Raw genomic sequence first — 20,852 nt, 5'->3', positions numbered from 1 at the left:
TCTTCAACAGGGGGTCCGCGAAATTTTTGGTTGATTAGACAATTAAAATTTTTTTTAATTCTCTAAACATGAATGTGTCCATTATTTTAATAGTTCAGTATTGTATGAAAGATAACAGGTATGTTTATGCATGGCAGTGGCACTAATAGGCCATCACTCATTTTTCGTTTCCACGTTTAAAATGAAAACATCAGTTTGAATAGCTTGTGTGCATGATTATCATGCAGTTGACAGACAATGTTGATGTTGGCATTGGTATCAGCTGACAAGGTGTGTTTATAAAAGGCAGTGGCACGGCCCCCCTACTCACTGTACCTGTTTAAAATGAAAACATGAATATATGAACCTGTGTATTATTTGAATAGCTTAGGACTGAATGCACAATAAAGAGGTATGTTTATACACGGTACTAGGCCCATTTAATATAAAACACATTTTTATACAATATCTATAGTCGGGGGTCCCTGCTCCATATCTCTATCAGTTTGGGGGCCCTTGGCCTGTTTTGGAGTCTTTGGTCTGGTTTTTGAGAGTGATGCAGTTCATCGCTTGGCCTCTAGATGACCAACAAACAACACAAGCTTGGCTGCAGACCGACCCAGGATCAGCAAATAGCAGATAGCTTTAAGCTAACGCTAGCTATCATAACATTATTAACCCCAATCTGGGGATTTAATCAGTCATTGGTTTGCTAGCTTGTCCAAGGCTGGCTTCACTGGCCAACCATGCAGAAATACGAAAAGCTTGAAAAAATCGGGGAGGGTAAGTCGAATACGCTTTTTAATAAAGTGAATATAGCCAGTCTGGTTTGCTAACTAGTATTCATTTTAGTTGCAGTGCTAGCTAACGTTAGCTAGATTGATAGCTTTGTGCCTACGGTAACTAATTCCGTTTTTAATCATACTCAAAGCGGTGTATGCAGTTTTTACTTTACAATAGTAACGTTATGCGGTAGAGACGACATATGTCAGAGGTTTTCTGTCCACCACCTTTTACGATATTCACGCTAGCTATGTAGCCTAGCTAGCTAGGTGGCTAATTAGCATTAGCACCGCTTGACGTTGCTATGCCATTCATCAATACATCAACTGATCTGCTCCGTAGGAACGTACGGGACAGTTTTCAAGGCTAAAAACAGAGAAACCCACGAAATTGTGGCTTTGAAACGTGTCCGGTTGGACGACGACGACGAGGTGACGTTATGTTTTCAGACATTGTTTTAATATTCATTTAGTTGTTAGCAGGCTAGTGCTAATCTCACTGGGTGTCATTTCTACAGGGGGTGCCAAGTTCTGCTCTGAGAGAAATCTGCCTTCTGAAGGAACTAAAGCATAAAAACATTGTCAGGTCAGTCTGCTGAATATAACTTGTTGTTATGTGGGAGTGGCAGGTGACGTTCGTTTCACTGATTTGTCAGATTAATTAAAAATGCTGAGCAGTTTGCATTTCACCCTGATGTCAACAACCATCAACTTGAAGCTGCTCTGTCTCCTCCAGACTACATGATGTTTTGCACAGTGACAAGAAGTTAACCTTGGTGTTTGAATATTGTGATCAGGTGAGACAGTCATCCCATGCATGTTAACGATGTATGTGTTAAACGTGCACCTTCCAAGGCTAACGTGTGTCTCTTATCAACTGCAGGATTTGAAGAAGTATTTCGACAGCTGCAATGGGGATCTAGATCCTGAAACTGTGAAGGTGAGCGAGAGAGAGTTTAACCAAGGCCAGCATGTGGCTGCTTAAATGCATACAGCTTGGTTTGTAGAAAGCATTGTATTTGGCCCTCTGATTGTCATCGGTATGTCACTAACATCTTGTGAAAGGTGGAATTAACTGCTTAAAGATTGTTTTTTTTCTTGTCTCTCTCTCTGATGCAGTCGTTCATGTACCAGCTGTTGAAAGGCCTCGCTTTCTGTCACAGTCGAAACGTTCTTCATAGAGATCTGAAGCCGCAGAATCTGCTCATCAACAGAGTGAGTTTGCGTTAAATGTAAAGCCAAATCAGATGCACTGTAGTTCATCAGTCTGTGTTCATATCATATGTGAATATGTGGTCATTTGTGTGTCTCTTTATAGAATGGGGAGTTGAAGCTGGCTGACTTTGGGTTGGCTCGCGCCTTTGGCATTCCTGTGAGGTGTTACTCAGCAGAGGTAGGTTGTACTTCATTAACACAGCAGATGCCAATAACTGACTTCTTCCATCTTAAAATGTGAAACCTGCGGGAAATTGCATTGATTTGTTGGGGGAATATTCAATATCTAAAGAGAAACCAAGCCAGAGACTGATTTCTGAACATGATGCATGTCATTGAGGGATTTTAAATTGGGTGATAAGTATATGTAGAGATTGTTGCGCTTTAAACTTGGCTTTCAAAGAAGTTGTGTCATGTCTGTGTAGCAAACGTTAAAAATTATCTTTATTTTGTGATACAAAACCACACGCATGTAGAGTATTTAATTATGTCTCCCTATAAATATAATCCTAATTCCTGTTTTTCCAATAAGAGAGTTGTTCAACATACAAACTATAACTAGAAATGTGTAGACGCAGACGCATTTTGAGTGCCAATCCAAAATGATTTGATTATAAGACTAAAAACAAAAAAAGGTTGATCTCTCATGTCTTAAAATATAGATGCTCCAGTAAAGTGAAACACTAAAGAGTTAGTTTCCAATCAATATCTCATCGATAAATCGAAAGCTTTCGGGCTTTGTCCTCGCGCTGGAAAACATGACCTCACACGTATTCCACTGTAAAAAGTAAATTTGGAACATCTAACGAGCAAACTGCAGCAACAAGAGCAGAGATGTGGCGTCTTCTACGACGTCCTCTGTTAAAATGCTGACAGCCACCGAGGTGCTGAAGTTAAGCCACTAATTAATGATGGGAGAGAGTCAAACACACTGCAGCATGTGGTTTAAGTGGTGTGTGTTTTAATTTTATTTTGTGCTGTTGCTGATGCTGATGCTACCAGAGAAATGACAGGCGAGCCTCACGTAGGCTGAGTGGATTTGGTTGGCTGACCTAAGGGCCCAGCGCTCCGGTCCCATGAGGGGGCCCTTGACCCAGGGTGACTACTACTGATCTGAAAATGTAATAAACAGAAAAGCTAGAGGGGAGCCCAGTTTCAAGCATTGAGAATTTGAAGTAAGGTCATTTCATTTCTCAGACTCTGAGCACTGGTTCAGCAAGAAGAAATGAATGAATCCTACAGCTGTCTCTCACTACGCGGATATACTTAATGCAGCGTGAATTCAATACAGGGGCTGAAGTTCTTAAGATGACGGTGTTTCGTTTAATCTATCGCCATTATATTTGCCTGCCAAGTCAAATAGTCCTGAGTAGAGTTCATCAGTGTTCTTCATTTTTCTAAAATCTCTTCCTCTGGCAAGTGAAGCAGTAGCAGAGGTATTATTCAGGACAGCAGCAAGTCTTTTTATGCAGTTTTATCTAAAGGAAATATGCACAGTTCCCTACAATTACTTTGAAGTTCTACTCCATGAATGAAAAATCTGTTTTTCTTTGTTTAAAAATCACCACCGCAAATGCCGGTGACTCAATATGTGACGTTTTTAAGTGACTCAGCAGCTGAGTGCACCTCTCTGTTTACATTACTCTTTATTTTTCCCGGTAGAAATGACTCATAGAAAGTTCGTAGTGGTACTGAATTGAACTTGTAAACTTTTCAAGCTGAAACGCAGGTACCTCAGTCAGCCCACACAGTCTCTCTGGGAAATAAAACTTCTGTCATTTTTATTTTATTCATTTTTACTCCGTCGGTGCACTTCACCAAACACATTTTCGTATTAACTTGGGAAAATGTCTCTAAAACACTCGACACCTGACAGAGCAGCAGTTTGTTAAAGTTGTCTCGATGGGGTACTTGGAAACCAGATGGCCGAAACAAGCGCACCATTTAGTTTTAGGGACGGTGCGGCCAAATCTATCTCTTTGTGGAATCAGTGTCGGTACAAGATCACACCCAGAGAAGGAACGGTCATTACACTGAACGTTTCCGTCCGGTTGGGCTGTGATAATTGGTGTGATTCCTGGTCTAATTCTTCCACTCCGCTCTGTGATTGGACGAAGGTGGTGACGTTGTGGTACCGGCCTCCTGATGTGCTATTTGGTGCGAAGCTTTACTCTACCTCTATCGACATGTGGTCTGCTGGATGCATATTTGCAGGTTTGTTTGTAGTCGTCGACATTAATGAGGATGTACGTTACTCTATTCTTGTCTCCCTAACTTTGTTCTGTTGGCTATAGTGAGGATCATACTGTTAATACTGATAATATAATCATAAATTAGGCTGTTTTTATGACCAAACCAAACTATTTATGAAGTGATAATTGTGATTCCATGTCTCATTCAGAGCTGGCTAACGCTGGAAGGCCTTTATTCCCCGGGAACGACGTGGACGACCAGTTGAAACGAATCTTCAGATATCCTTTTTTCCCTGAGCATCTCCACACCTTGTGTCAGTCTGACACCACAGAGGCTGTGTTCAGGCACAACGATCGATCGACTCTGCGATGAATCATTGACAAACGGGTCGGAAAAAAAGGGTTTTCTTTAACCACTCGGTACATTGTTGGGTACACCAACCGAGGAACAGTGGCAGTCGATGACGAAACTCCCCGATTACAAGGTAACTTATTCCCACAGTTCATTGAGTGAGTGTACTCCAAGTGTTACTGAACGATCATGTCCTGCTTCTCTTTCTCCCTGCAGCCATATCCCATGTATCCCGCCACCACCTCGCTGGTGAATGTGGTTCCCAAACTAAGTAGCACAGGACGGGATCTACTCCAGGTACTTGCACGTTCAACTAGTCTACTTTTATTCAAATATCAAAACAAATGTTTACATCTGTGGTTGATGAAACGTTTCTTTTGTGTAAACAGTAAAGTATCTTAAAGTTACTACCCAGTTTTTTTTGGTGAAATACACATTTGCTTGCAAGACACTTGATGTTGCGGTTCACTTATTGAAATGTTTTCCTTTGATCTCACCCAGAACCTGTTAAAGTGTAATCCTGTCCAGAGGATCTCTGCAGAAGAGGCCTTGCAGCATCCGTACTTTGCTGACTTCTGCCCACCCTAAATGCTAAACGACCCCTCGCTGAACCTCAGCCGCCAGAATCAATCCTCCGCCTCCTCCTCCTCCTCCTCTCGGTTAGGGTCATTAGGACCGGTCTCAACAAGGCAAATCCCTCAGCGTTGTTTTTTTCAAACACTCCCCTGCATTTCATTCTGTTGTGCCTCCGTGTGGAACAAAGTCCTGTTGGCTCTGCAACGTCTTAGTTTGTTTTTAAGCTGCCAGCCTGTTTGATTTGGTTCTCAATACATCTCCCAGGTAATTAGCACTATGTGTTGCATTAAATACATCTCATAGCTGTGGAAACAGTTGTCAACAAGACACTCCATTAATTGCTCCCGTTAAAATAAACACAAATTATAAAAACTTTTTTTTTGATGAGGATCATTTAAATATAGTTATTAAATAATTGAGATATGTGTGGGCAGACTGTATAATGGTTACACTGTTTCTCACTGATCTAAAACATATCTTTGACATTACTGTACCACAGTTTGTTCTTTATTAGCCACAATATACCCTGGTACTGGTACCGATACTGGTGCTTGTGCTTGTGCATCTGTCGTGTAATACGTTAGCTAGAGACCACAGATTCCTGGGGCAGCTAATGTCGCTATTTCAAAGCTAAATTCAATTAATTTGAACATTTTAAAGGCTTAAATCAATATTACATTTTTAGGATTATATGATTTTTTTTTGTATCACTTTTTAATACAAGTCTGTGATTTCAAAATTACTTTCTGGATAAAACTACTGTATGTGATTTGGTACAAATGTCTTTTGACAGACTTACTCCATTTAAGCTTAAGTACATATTGATAAATGATTAACCTACTATTGGAAACTGTTTCTGTACAGAAACTAAACATTTAGCATGTTCAGTTGGTCTGCTTTGCACTGACTAAAAAACATTAAGATTAGTAATGGGAAGTGAATGTTTTCCCAGTTATTGGTACCAAATTACATACTATTTCCAGGAGATTATTAGCTAATTACAGACCTGTAAATTACACTGTTGTCATTTCACTTCAGTTCTGACGTTTCACTCACCAACAATACAACTCTTTGTCCCGCTTCCTTTTACAAGATTGTATGATAGCACGAGAAGCTAAGTTATGATTTCCTTTTTTTCTCAGGCTTTTTCATTTTCCCTTTATTCCTGTATTTGTCTTTTGTGCACTTTGTAACTTTTATTTGAATATGTTGAACACTGACAGCTGGATTACAGCCGGTTATCAATATACATTCATATATATATGTTAATGACTAGTGGGCCATTAGTGACACGTTACTCTGTTTTTTAACATCATTTGTATCATAATTAGTCTTTTAGCTTTATTGAAATGCTTTTGTAATTGTTAAATTAGAGATGAAAGAATCCCGGTAATCCTCTGATAATCTGTGTTTTCTTATCATTGTTTTTGCACCATTAGCTGTTTCCATCCTGGTTACTTATGATATTAACATTAAGAGCTTGCAGTGTTATTTTACTCCAGATTGTTACGAGCGCGACACATTACATAATGGAGTTGTGTTTGAAGTAGCCGCGCTAATAGGGAAACGATTTATTTTCATTTTGCTGATGATGTAACCGAGATAATGGATGCATGTATTTATTAATGATGGAATGTCTGCCCATTTGTTTTTGCATTTGTTTAAAGGTAGCACAGCTTCATTTGGTACAGAAACTCTCCTCGTGAATGATTTCATGTGACTCAAAGCATTTAGGTGCGTGTGCGTGCGTGTGCGTGTGTGTGTGTGTGTGTGTGTGTGTGTGTGTGTGTGTGTGGATTAAGTTATGATGATAAAAAACAAGGCATTTGCTCTCAGTACGTCCTTATCTCCTGATGACAGGACATTTCAGACACACTGCTTTATTGTGAATGAAGAACGGATTCTGCACTCCGCAAGTATCTTTTCGTTGGTCGGTCTTTTTGTGTATATTTCAGCCAATAAGATTCAGTATTAAGTAGAGTGGACATGAACACGTGTTTGCTTTTTGTAAGTCATCTCAACTACTCCTGAATTTTGGGAATAATTTTGTTGTAAATAGTAAAAGAAAAACAGGAATCCAGTAGACTGGATCTAAAACGCTTCTTGGTGTAATTTTGTGAGCTTTACTGAACACCAGGCTTTGTTTAAAGCCCAAACTTGCTTTCAAATACAATTTTTTTTCACAATAACTTAAAAAAATGTGTCTAAATAAACAAAAGTTAAGTTTTCTGCTGCTTCATCGGGATTATAGAGTGCTGAAGGAATGACTACTAAAAACTGAACATGAGTCAGCATTTCCTCAAATAAGGTCTGTGGTTTAATACATTTTAACGTGTTATAAAACATTAATACATCAGTAGATACCCTTATTGTGACTTTTGATACATTTAAGTGTCTTTAAAGAATGCGGTCGCTGAGAAGTGGATAAATGAGACTACAAAACGACGGTTTGTGAGTACAGTGACAGTTTGACTTGAGACTGACTACGTTACGCATGGTTAAGTGTGTATTAACTATTTAATGTACAGTTCAGAGTTAAAATCACATATCTACAGTAAAATGCACATAAAGCACGTAGAGCCAGATGAAGCAAGTTCAGTTCCCCAGATGTTGGTGCGCATGAAAGTCTTGATGTTACCTGTGAGAACCAGTCTTGAAGGCACAGTTTAGTTTTTACTTCAAGCCATATTGTGTTCATATAATCCGTAGATACTGGTGGAAAGATAAAGACGTTTTTCACATCTGCAGAATATCTTTCTTTTTGAGTATACTGCACGATCCCAAGCCCGGTTTGAGGAGGATGTGGAGAATGTCCTTTTGATTCATCTGGCTCCAGAAATACATTTTTGGACCATACAAAGTGAACAGCATGGCTAAGATTACATTAAGAGACCAGAGATAATAGGAATACATAATGGTCATGCAAGGAAGAAAATGGGTGATAGTCAAAATAGTTCAAATGTAGGCGTCGGGTGACAGAAATATATAGAGTTCGGTTTACTACTTGGCCATAACTATGCGCTAAATATCAGAACTACTTAATGAGCACAAACAATTCAGGAATAGTTTCTGCCAGTTCAGATACACTCTGCTGTTCTGTGACTGGTAGTAAGGCGGGGGCGGGGGGGGGGGGGGGGAGGTAAAGACCCACAAATCCTACATCCACAGTTTGTGGTAAATGGTGGGTCATTTTTATGCTTTTGAAACCGGATAACATGACACACACACACTCACAATGTCATGGCAATGCAGCATCATCAGAATAGCATCATTGTGTAACATGAATTGGCATTTTGTGTCTATATTTGGCTAATGATGGTTAATATACAATCGCTGTATCACACATCTGTGTTGCAGTTGGCAGCTGTTCAGTCTACATCCATTCCAGCTGTTGAATACATCATGAATTGAAAAATGGGAATCCCAAATATATTTTTCTTCATGTAAATTTGACGACAATTGTATCCGATTTAGTGCATTTATTGCTCATGACACAACCACACTGATAAACCTTTTTTTTTTTGTTTCCTGAAAAGTAAAATTTCCATTTGGATAAAGTCTCTGGCTCCTCTTGGAGTTCGCTCTTATTCCTATGAATGCTGGAGCAGTGAACACACCACGTGTAACAGCCTGTGCAGTTCAAACTAGAGCCATAAAAGGTAGTCACAACCATAGACGTCCAGTCATTGGCTTTCAAGTGATGGCTGATCTCCAAGGGTTTGTGCTTCACATCAACAGTCATCTAATACACAGACAACAGAGTAATAAAGCTACAGTGTCATGTACATCACTTTAACTAGATTGGCATTATACTTGAAAGTTTCACATTTAAAAAAACAACAAAAAAAACTACTCTGAATGTCCAGTAAAGTATTTATAGTTCGGATATGTAAGTGTACCTACAAGTCCACATCTGTAGTGTCAAGGATTTAAATAACAGAGGGAACATTTAAAAAAGAGGAAGTGAGACTCACACGAAGATAAGAAAAGTTATGTACGTGAGTAAGATGGGTAAATATAGAGTTTATTATACTTGATCATTTATACATCACAAACTGTTATTTGTGAGTTATTACATGTTCTGGGATGATAATATTAATCAAGGGATACAATGGTAAAATTGTACAATGCACTTGTGTTATAAATCAATTGAACTGAATGGGGCTGAGGTGCGTGGTGGTCTTCATGTTTTGAGGCAATTCTCTTGTATCTAATAAAGTCTATTTAGTTGTCACGTTATATTCACCAGAAACTCAAAGACACTTACGGTCCACCCAGATAGAAAGTCCAAATTCCTTCTGGTGTAAGAACAGATGAAAAAAAACTTGTATCTCTCACTATATATAGATATATATCTATATATAGATATATATTGATATATATATATATTTGACAAAGGTCTCACATGAGCAGTGTAGAATTTCTTCATGGCATTTGATTGCGGGTATTGACAAATTTCTGTCAAGTTTCGGAATGTCACCAACAAGCCTTTAAGTCTCCTTATGGACAATAGAGAATAGATTACTATCACAGGGGATTGTGCTGATGAACACTTTAACACACGGTCATGAAAAATATGTAGCTGAGGATTATGAAAAAGACGAAAAGGAAAACCTGATTGTGTTTCTCTTCTAATGAATTGAATGTGAATAAGGGCCAATTCCTGCAGCAAACTGCATGTTAGCATTTTTCTTTTGTGACAGTCAGCAGAGCAACACTATCCCCCAAAGAATGGGAAAACAATACAAATTAAATTGTCAGCTATATAAAGATACAATCAACAGCCTTTTTCTGGCCTCCTGACTCTCTGTTAAACCTTACTGTACGTACAAAGTGACTTAAGTTCACAAACACATTCAATTCAGCAGTTTCAGCCTGCAGCATGGAACAAAACGAGATACTTGCACATATACAAACAATCAAGTTCCTTTTCTGTTTTTAAATCCATTGAGCACAGTTTCTAACTCATGAGACAATCCAAAGCCTCACGAGAGCAAAAGGCAACATTAAACACCAGTCTGGTGTTTTGACTCACTAATGAGCAGCTCTCTTCTCCAACGATCAGCTCATTGAACACCCGTCTAAACTGGTGACAGTATAAGGTCACTGCACACGGCGTTGGTTAGACGCTGGAGACGTAACACCGTTCAGAAACTGCAATGCTACACATACCAATCCACATGTATTCTGTTTGCTTGTGTTTGGGGATTGATGTACAGCAGGACGAGCACGACAGTGCTACACCTCATCACAGGGCAGAAAGCCTTTTAACTGGACACATTTCCCTTCACTGATTGTATAACTCTGAAGTGTCTGCATAAGAAAAACAAATCCACAAAATGAAACATGAATAAATTAACACTGAAACCTTGACATGGCAGTTAAACCTGAGTTCTGTTTTGGAAGTGGTCTCTTTTTTTTCTGATGATAGTACTCTATTTCTATTCAGGCGTTGATAAACTCTACTATACGTTTTCGAGTCATACACTCAGCCATTTTCTGTTTGAATACATTAAATTATTTCACAGTTTGCTCAAGTCCCCGGATGTGCCGCCGCCCCAACCCCTACTTTATGTTGTCAACAAGCAAACTCCTCAAAGTTGCCTAGAGTCGGGTGACGAGGTAACATGTTCGGCGTGAATCCGAGACTGTCCGAGTGACTCCGGAGGGTGTCACAGGTGCTCTGCAAGACAGAGGGAAGGGAAGGAGGGAACACGAGTTGAACCGGGTTAAGGGAGGGGCAGTGAAGGGAGTCATAAGGATGAGGATGATGATGAAGGACATAAATGAGCCACAGGTAAAATGAGAGCGACCGGGACGATGGAGGCGCGTGGAGGAAATAAATAAAAATAATAATGATAAATAACGTATGTGGCGAGAAGAAATTGTGCAAAAACAGAAATATGAATGCATCAGAAAGAAGGATAGGATATATAATGGAGGGCCATAAATGACAGAAACATATGTGTTGACAAATGATGAGGTAATGAATACAACAGATTTATTCCAAGATCAGCCACATCGCACATGTTTCACAGGTCGTGAAAAGAGAAAGAAAAATCATGGCACGATGGAGAAAGATGAATGAAAGGAGGGAGAAGAGAAAGAACACAGCATATTTTTAGTGCTGCTTTAACACTAGCATGTCAAATTGTTATAGTTACGGAAGTTGAAACATCCACATATGTCTGCGTCTCCCTGCGTGTGCAAAAGTGCTCGCTGAGCAGATAAGTCCTGATACTGTACATGGACGACAACCATTGGTAGTCCCGCCGGCATAACTGGCTATTCCAGCACACAAAAGAACCATTTATATTTTGTGCAAACTCACTGCATGCAGACCTGCGATAACATCACAAAGTAATGCATCTAGTGATGTTATCTGGCAGGAGCCTCAAACGCATTGCCTCTAAACGGACCTCTGTGCTGCGGGGAAACAAATAGATCTCGTGTGGATCAGCTTTTTGCGCAACAATTCAATAAATATGTAATCTGTGTTCACAGGAGCACTGCGCTTTATCCTATTGGGAAAGAAAGCATCATTATTCAGTGGAAGGCGCGAGTACTGCAGAGGCAAAATGACGATGCACTCGGAGAATCCAACCAATTCTGTTGAGCCGATAGATACAGAAACACACCACACTAACCTGCCCTGACACCGCGGTAGATATTATAAATGCTCTCTGCAGTTGGATAATTACCGCTCTTTTTTTTCTACCAAATCATTCTGTAGCCACTGAGGAAATTATGTATGAAATGGTCTCAAGTATGTATGAAAGAGAGGGACAGCATGGGGAGGGAGCATCTATTATCGATGGGGTGTGCTACCTGGGGGCATGATTAGGCGTGACACCAGGGCTGGTTGGGTTCTCTGGAAACTCCTGGAATAGACATGATGAAAAGAAAGATGGGTGAGGGTGACTGAAATGAAAATAAAACACAATGCAAACGCTAATAGGTAAACGTGCCAGGGAATACGGCGAGAGACTGTTTCCCCCCCTCAGTGATATCATTGAAGGACCGAAGGAAGATGGCGGTTCTGTTCTGTTCCTTTTTTTCATAAGTAGGGAAAACAACAGATGATTACTGTCACCCAGAAGTGTTGACGATCACGAAGGAGAATGGAAGTCAAACTCGGAATTGAGTCTAATAAATTGGATGTATTACTCTACTGTCGGGGTGTTTGAGGGGAGAAGTGACAATGGACTAGTGGAAAAAAACGGTTATTGAATGTGAGAGAAAGGAAGTAAAAAAGGATGGTTTCTTGTAAGCAGGTGAACATATGACATGAGTGGGGCAGAATACAGTAAATATCACACTATGAAGCATGAAGTATTATAAATATCAGCGAAATAAATGCTTCTTCGACTGCCACTCCAAAAAAAACCCGTCCTTCATCAATATGTTAAATTAAAATATCTCCACTTCTACAGTAGAGAATAAACAAAGTCTTTCAATCTGTTCTTCCACTTCAGCTATCGAACCAAATCCTGAAGCGCGAGGCAACTGAGCATGCAGCCAAACACAAACCGCATGCAGAGACAAACCCACGGCTCTTTCACCACTTTGAAGAGACATGAGGGGCATGTGGTTGAATTGCTGGTCGTGAAAAAGTCTTGGGCTTGTGTGGCACACAACAAAGATTTAGAGGAACCGTCTGCACAGCACAAACAAATCAGCTGAAATGCTTCTGATTAAAACAGCACCAGAAGGAAAGGAAATGTTGAGAGGGATTAGTGGCTTTTAGATGTTATTTGGACTTGAGACACCACCAGTGGTCCCCATGTGTCGAAAAGAAGTGGATTTAGTGGTTGTTTGGATTTTTTAAATGATGTTCTTTTTGCATCGAAAGGAAAGTTTAGTTATTGTTTGAGAAATCTGATGGTTAGCAGTTAGACGAAGCATAGTATGGAGCTCATTTAATGCGGCACAGAAAAGATTTATGTTGTCCACATATATAGCTAAATAAGCATTTTTAACAACATAGGCTCAATGATTTAAAAAACGAATTGAAGTGGACCCGAGTAACTTACTTGAGGGACTCCTTTCAAGTTATTTATTTGCCAGCTATCAGAGACGATACTCGCTTTGTTCTGAGCTTGGCATTAAGAAGAAAATGACGAATAACATCCATTTAGAATTTGAGTTATTTTGACATATCTTTCTCAGCACAGCGAGCATGCCAACAATTCTACGACTTAAGCCAGTAAAGGTTGGAGTCAGCAGTGTGCTGAACATTTGCTGATATTAAGAAGGTGCCTTCCACTTATGAATAATTCCTGCTGTGTGTAGAACTTACATAACAGTCTGCAGGGGACGTGGCGGTGCCTCTGGACGCCACGGTGTTAAACCACCGGGCCGAACCACATGCTGTGATTTAGGGCAGGACAGAATTGCCCCACATTATTCAAGCTTTCATTTTGAACTTAAAATGGGTTTCATTGCTTTGATCATGAAAAGTTAATAAAATCTCCAGATCTCTCAACCGTGCTCTATTTTCTGCTCATTTTTCTAGTCTTCGACATTAATCTCATTATCCTGCCAGACATAAAGCGGCAGAACCAGAGGACAATAACAGATTTTCCCGCTCTCAGTGACTGTAATTACATGATCAAGTGCTACTGTATATTGATGTGTGCAATACACTACAGTAAGGGCTGTAAACTCTAAATGTAAGATCAGCTTATGGGTCAGACAATTCCCTTCTACTTTCCATGCATTGCAGTTTATGGGAACTCAAGCAGCAAAACATTTGACAAACCACAAACTGGAACACCTCACGGTTTAATGCCTCCACCAGCCAGTCATGATGGAGTTTACATCCATGTCTGTCCAAAATGTCCTCACTTTTATCATTTTGTCCTATTAGACATTTGAGTTGTTGCCAAAGACGTGTGTTGTGAAGTCACAGTGACCTCTGACCACGAGACTCTTGTCATTGAGTGCAAGTGGACACTTGTGCCAAATTTGGCTCAAGGGGTTCCCAAGATATCTAGAGAATGGAAGAATGGGACGGACGGAAAACTTGAAAACATAATGTTTCCGCCCCGGTTATTGCCGGCGCGGCGGCATAAACAAACCTTGTAATAGGAGGCTTTGCTCCATGTAAATACTCATCTGTATTCCATCTGTTAGACTGTTGAAGATTGTTGTCATCATAGGGCATCATTTGCGCTGCTTCTCTATAATATTCACCATGTAACTAAAGTACCACATGCACATAATATTAGATACACTGAGAATGTATGCATTATGTATTATGCATATATTATTGATGATTATGTTTTCTAGCACAATACAGCTGTGAAATTGAAACTAATGACTGTGGTGTGGTTTTGTGCTGGTGCTGTTCATTAAAAGCATTTCCTTTGTCTTGTTATCGTTGTTCCTGAGGCTCATTTAATACTTCACGTTCATTCCATTCACATCAAATGCATCCCGAGAGACTGAAATTACCAGATTGTCGCTCTGACAACGCTGTGGTCTTTTCTTCCGTATGAAGTAGCCCAATACCTTATCCTTAAACACCTAAATGTGAAAATATCAGATGCAGGTTATTTGAAGATGGAAAACATCCTGTTTAGTGACAATAAGACCAGACATTAGCAGTAAAAATGTTACATTTACATTTTGGGAAATATGCTTATTTGCTGTTGTGCAGAGAGTCAGATCAGATATTATCACTCACAACACGGCCCGATTACACCTCTTTCTTTGTACACGTTGAATAAACGACATATGGCATGTTAATGAGTGAGCTGCTGGTAGGCAGATTGTGTTCCCTTCAGACAGAGCAAGGCTAGCTGTTTCCCTGTTTTCAGTCCTTATGATAAGCAAAGCTAACTGTTTGCTTGCTGCAGATTCATATTTATCGTACAGACATGAGCACATGGGAGAAGTTTGTCTTCTTTTCTGTCAGAAATCTCCTTAAGTTTAGGCAACAAACCAACTTGGTTAGGTTCAGTTCAAGATTGTGGTTTTGTGTTAAAAACACTTTCTGGCAAAAAAGCCCTGAAGGCAAACTTCTCCTCTGAATAAACAGTTCCCAAAATGTCAAACTATTCCTTTACAATTAAACACAAACTGCATAAATATATTCAAATGTTATCTTTGACTTATTTTACATGGTGTAAAAACAAACCGTGCTACACTTAACGATTTGTCTTTGTAGACAGAAGAAGAGGTAACAATTCAAATGGCATGACAATGTTTACAGGTTTATGTTCTAAGAGTAAAAACTATCACTTTACCTCGTACAGGTAGTCAAATATTTCCAGTATTGTTAAGACACTGGCTCCGATAAACAGCCCCATCTGCCCTCCGATGTCACCTAGAAGAAGAGAGATTGACAGATATGGGCGGGCACGGCCATTGAGCAATGGTGCGTGAAAGCATTCCCGGCGCTGTCACTTTGGTTCAGCATGTTTCTGGGTAATCTGAGCGGAGATGTCAGAAGTGTCCATCCAGACACAGCTTCTCATCAGACCCAAACCCGGCTAACCTTGCAAGAGCATCAGATTATGAAAATGTGCTCAGCTTGTTTCACAAGTTCAAAGAGGAAACCTCAAAGTGCCGGGCGTGAACACACAATGTGAAATGTGCGACGGGGCTGATACCGAGGTCAACCAAATCTGTCCGCCAAAATGAACCTGAAAATGCGAGAGATTCTTACCGAGCAGCCCTGCAATTTCATAGGCCTTCTTCTGCTCAATATTCTCATAATTCAGAGCTTCAAAGAAGATGTCCATGACCAATATATTTTCTCTGGAGAGAGAGAGGACAGACAAGAGCACACTCAAAAGAGTTCATTTCTGTTGATATTACAATAACACCAAAAATGACATTTCCTGTGTAACCATCTTTCATTATTGTTACATTGAAGGTGAACGATGGAGACCCGGGTCATGCTAAGCCACAACACATCCATCCAGCCATCAACAGAGGAAAGAAAAGAGGCCGAGATCTGAATAACGGACCGCTACCAGACAATACTTACCCAATATATTGCTCAGTTTTGTTGAATTTCTTAGCCAGATATTTAGCAGATGCCTTACTGGGGATCTTAACCATGGACAGCTCCTTGCCATAGCGAGTCATGTTGCAGGGGGTCTGACAGACACAGTAATCGTTGTCTTTCTCTTCCAAAAAGCCTGTGGATGATCAAAGTTATTTCAAAATATTGCGATCACTGCCAAGAATCAAACAGACCTGCAAACAGAGGATCTCTCGAAAAATATCTCCGCACACAACTGAAAAACTACATTCGCTGCCATCGTTCACTTTCCATGAAAGCAAATAATGACTGAAGTTATAAAACAGAGAGGAGGAGGGGGGGGGGGAGCTCTATGAGATTCATGTGACATCAGGCGAAGCGTCACAAATCTTTCTAATGGAATTTTTAAACAATAATTTTACTTTATTATCTTTGCGTCGGCACTGTCTGAGATGAAAGTAATTTCAAGTTAAAACTACAGCGGTGTGATGTAAAAGCACTGCTGCCGAACACCTGGTTGAGTTCATGCACTAAAGCGTGTGGGCTCACCTAAAGCCGGGTCAGCACAGTCTTTGTACTGCTCAGGTGTGCAAACTGTTGAGGTCCCTGTTTGAAATAACATAAAGGGGGAAAATAAATCACACAGATCATATATTTAAAAAAAAAAAGCATCGGCAACATGTCAGTCTCTCTGAAATCATACCAGGCATGTGAACCATTCTGCAGTTGCAGTTCTCCAGCAGGTACCGTGTTTCACAGTCGATGCGGCAGGCGGTGATGCTGTACGTGGAGAAGAATTCAGAGTCTATGGGAGTAGACTTGCAATCTCCCCAAGGCGGCGGGAGGTACTGAAGCTGAAAGAGCAAACGGCACATGTTTCCCCGTCAGTATGTCAGCACACAGGATTACAGTGAACAACAGAATGCAATGCCCAGTACACCTGGAGGACAACAAGCTGACAAAACCCAACACAAATGTTTCAAACATTAAAGAACAAGAAAAGAAAGAAAGAAGCATTTCAATGGAAATGTGCACTCAACACAATATTGGCACAAAATGTCCAGTCAGACATGACGTAATCGATCATGTACGGCAGCAAGCAGACGTCATGCAGAGCATTACTGATGCAGGTCTAGTCCCCGGTAGGAAGCAGAATACCACGGGAATAGAGACAGGCTTTATAGAAATCTGTAAAATATGTAGATTCAGACAGGACACCACAATTAATGGACAAATTTTACAACCCTGGGAACAGAATTCAGAACAATAAACAGTTTTTGAATGAACAAATACATGAACCGAATTGAACAGACCTTCTATACTATTACATCCTATTTTATAGTAAATATTTGATGAATAAAGTACTCTCCAGAAGCTCATAATGGTGGTTTTATTGTTGATTAACGATACATATATTCTTATCGAAGCCCATGGGAGTTTATTATAAAACTACTCCGGCCTGCGAAGCTCTGTGAATTAAAGAAAGAAGTGAAGTCAGTCTGCAGTCTCATTAGAGGTAAAACTCTCATTAAAAGGTTGAAGAGCAGGTCATTACTGTTCATATAAGAGGAACTCAGGGAATCCTAAATGAATCCACTAATCAGGAATGTTTCATGCCTTTTTTTTAAGGTTTTGGTTCACAGTAAACATTTGACCCACGGTGCTCGTCTTGTAACTACAGCAGTGTGTGCGATGTCTCTCTAACACTTTAAAGGAAATCCTTCTTTGGTGTACCGGCATTTCACCAGCAACAAGACTTGCAGTCCGTTTTTAAAGTCTTGTTTACAGCAGTTTATGCTAATGCCTGTCTACCACTCATTTTCATGACAACAACAAACCAATTATTCATGAAGGCTAACGATGCTTGCTTGGGCATTGGAGCATATAGCTGCTAATTGCAGTGGGAGCTGGCCAACAATCAATGCCAACGGCTTCTTTTGGCATTGATTGATGCTGATATTGTCACATTAAGGTTCACTGTAATTCTCCATCATCTCCAGCAGTTCTAACTTAAGGCTTAACTCTGACAATCTAACGGTCAGTTACTCAATAGAAAGTAACAGAGATGGAGTGCAGTTCACTGACGGAGTGGAAAGGAACTGGCAAACATTGTTTCGCCCTTCTTGGACTCCATTTCTAGCCCACAAGCTCTCATAACCGGAGTTTAAAAAACAATGCCGAAGTCTTCATGGGTGATAAAACCCATTGTCTGGTCCCTTTCAGATGACAATAATTAGCGTTCCGGTGGATCGGCCCGATAACGCAAAATAAACCAAAAAAGATGTAGATGGTGGTGAGAGGGTAAAGCCAAACAACTGCTTCGATGACGATACAGACTCGGACGAATGGATTCTAGCTGGAATGAAACCCAGGAGACGCTCTTTAACGACATATTTTAAACAGAGAAGACAATGGCGACAAGGACGGACAGCAGATGCTGTTGGATGTTGTCGCTTCAGCCACACATAGGGGGACAGATGGATCCATTCCTCAGAGGGGGGGGGGGGGGGGGGGACCAGCAGATGATATTACATACATCTTACTGATGGGTGTGTGGCGATTTAACGATACAGTAACTGTGGCATGCAGCGAGCCCAAACAGTCATACGCTACCCTCTGCTCTTGGCTGGAAACGAACGTTTGGAAGCCGGGGGCGACCCCGAAGCCCAGCTGGTGGAGGAAAGGAGGCTCTGACTGAGTGTGAAGCTGCACCTTTATGCCGGCCTCATAGGACATCTCATCTAGGGCGAGGGGTGAGGGGACACAGCCCACGTGATTATCAAAATATTAAGGAGGAGCAACACCAAGGCGAGGGACAGACGGTGGTCCAACCCCTTCGGACAGAGAGACAGCCCGTCAGTATAACAACAAAACAGCTACAACTCCCATCTTTTTTATATCCAGTCAGGCCGTTGTCATCCAGCATTCGTAGCTATACCTACAGAAAATAACCAATGTAATTCGTAGATATCCACGTAATCATGAAGTATAAAGACTGCAAAAGCCCTCACAGGGTGGTGGTTGGGTCAAACAAACACCCAGGAGATCGCTGTTGGTTCACCATGTGAATGAAGAACTTAAGGTTGATTTTTCTTCTGTCACGTGACGAGCGTACTTCAGCAACGGCATTGGCGTAGTTATTTGAAACCAAACAACAATCTTTTCCGAAACTGAACGAGGCATTTTTGTTGCCTAAACCTCCTGTGAAGACGGAAGTTTATTTTGAAAAGACTGGATGCATGTAACGAGCGTAAATTGACAAGTCTTGCTGGAAGTTCGTATATAAAACATAAAAACGGACGAAAAATACAGTAACGTTTCGTGAGATATCGTACGAAGCATTGTATGAGGATACGTTGATTTTAGTTGAGGTTTAGTTTCGACCGTTACTCTTCTGGTGGTATCTTCGTGTCTCTCTGATCTCACAAATCATAGCTTCCTACAGCTTCATCCAGTTGTCTCTCATTTCACTGAGAGCAGTGGCGCTGTACTCGTTGGAGACTGACTGAAATTACTGCTGGCCAGCCTTTAATGACGGTCTAATTCATTTAGCACATCTTGTAAACACGTCTTTCAGCGGTCACTGGTTTGGACATTCGTGTCACGATTATAAATGGCAATCCATGCACTTTTGCTTTCAGGAGGGAACTTTGTGATGGTGATTAATATATGTGATTAATTACATATTCACTTCTTGGAGATGCCTGAATGATGATACACTTGGAGCATTTTACAACACTCGTAAGGAGAAATGGAAAAAATATATATTTACAACATGTTTCAAAACTGCTTCCCAAAAATAGAATTTGTCATCTTTGTGGTGTGGTGTCTGTTTTGGGAGACCAAACTCTGCCTCCATCATCCCGTGTTATTCTGCTCAAACAATGGTGGAAGATTTTATTCCATCATTTGTCTCATGCTCGTGAAACTGACCAAGACCATTAACTTTAGGAGCAAAATCATTTAAATTAGGCTTGATTCATTTCTCAAGTAATGAATGAGATGAACTGCTGTGGAGTATCCATTACTTCAAGACTTCACAAGGACTGATTATGTGGTGGGGGAATTTAATGAGGTCTGCGGCTCAATACAAAAATGCACTTGATCTCAAAGGTAATCATTGCAAAATCCTAAAAATCCTTTGTGGCACAGGCGCCATTTTCTTGTGACTTACGAGGAGGGTTTTTCAGTTTGTCAGAGGATATTTCCCTTTTCCTGTCACTGTTTCCATTTTTGGGTTTGTCTGCAATTCCAGTGTAGATAAAAGAGGCCCGATTTGAATGTGTTGTCTTGGCAACATCACACGACTGCTGTACAGTTTCATCACATTTGGAGAGGACGTCCATGTGAGCTCAGTGTTAAGACCTTGAGCACAAGCTTTCCGATCAATTCGGACTTAACTATCGTTATTACTTTCAGTCCCTTACTGACAGGAGTGAGTGGATAGTTCAGGGCCGGACCCTAAATCTCCACAGAACCTGCGGGAGGCTTCTTTTTTTAGCCTCCCTTGATATTGTGTGCTTGAACACCCATTTGATCGTTTCCCTAAATCATAGTGCATCTTAAAATATGTCCTCAAAATAGATATTTATTATTACAGATATTTATAGTCTTTCAAGCAGTCGGATTTTGGCTCGCAATGATTCCAGTGAGAAAATATCCTTAAAGGGTGTTTATTATAAGAAAACCACCTTAAATTGGGTTTATGTTGTATTAATCAGAGTTATTGTTTTGAAGCCTGCGGACCATGTCTGTGTGAATTC

General features: G+C 40.4%; 2 protein-coding genes across 3 annotated transcripts in view; one reads left to right on the top strand and one right to left on the bottom strand.

Moving 5' to 3' along the window:
• The first annotated feature begins 602 nt into the window (after positions 1-602).
• On the top strand, positions 603-6,871 carry cdk5 (cyclin dependent kinase 5). Its single transcript, XM_079285623.1, has 12 exons — positions 603-762; positions 1,105-1,193; positions 1,280-1,347; positions 1,498-1,558; positions 1,645-1,701; positions 1,881-1,976; positions 2,080-2,154; positions 4,094-4,190; positions 4,378-4,449; positions 4,595-4,653; positions 4,737-4,817; positions 5,022-6,871. The coding sequence occupies exons 1-12, from the start codon at positions 726-728 to the stop codon at positions 5,106-5,108; spliced, it is 879 nt and encodes a 292-aa protein (XP_079141749.1). The 5' UTR covers positions 603-725; the 3' UTR covers positions 5,109-6,871.
• A 3,425-nt stretch (positions 6,872-10,296) lies between these two features.
• Positions 10,297-20,852, bottom strand: part of asic1c (acid-sensing (proton-gated) ion channel 1c) — a gene marked incomplete at its 5' end in the record, with an annotated part of 73,145 nt that continues 62,589 nt past the window's right edge. Inside the window, 8 exons of one of the 2 annotated variants that reach the window (XM_079285071.1) lie at positions 10,297-10,779; positions 11,925-11,977; positions 14,553-14,624; positions 15,347-15,426; positions 15,769-15,860; positions 16,093-16,246; positions 16,639-16,695; positions 16,793-16,943. In XM_079285071.1, coding sequence (XP_079141197.1) covers positions 10,701-10,779; positions 11,925-11,977; positions 14,553-14,624; positions 15,347-15,426; positions 15,769-15,860; positions 16,093-16,246; positions 16,639-16,695; positions 16,793-16,943 — 738 coding nt within the window. In that variant the 3' untranslated portion in view covers positions 10,297-10,700. Of the gene's footprint in view, positions 10,780-11,858; positions 11,978-14,552; positions 14,625-15,346; positions 15,427-15,768; positions 15,861-16,092; positions 16,247-16,638; positions 16,696-16,792; positions 16,944-20,852 lie in introns of those variants that run through there. The other variant, XM_079285072.1, reaches the window with a different exon arrangement.

This window comes from Melanostigma gelatinosum, assembly GCF_949748355.1.
Source record: "Melanostigma gelatinosum genome assembly, chromosome: 15".
Lineage (NCBI taxonomy): Eukaryota > Metazoa > Chordata > Actinopteri > Perciformes > Zoarcidae > Melanostigma > Melanostigma gelatinosum.
Note: the sequence above shows the minus strand (reverse complement) of the source record. Positions and strands in the feature narration are given on the sequence as shown.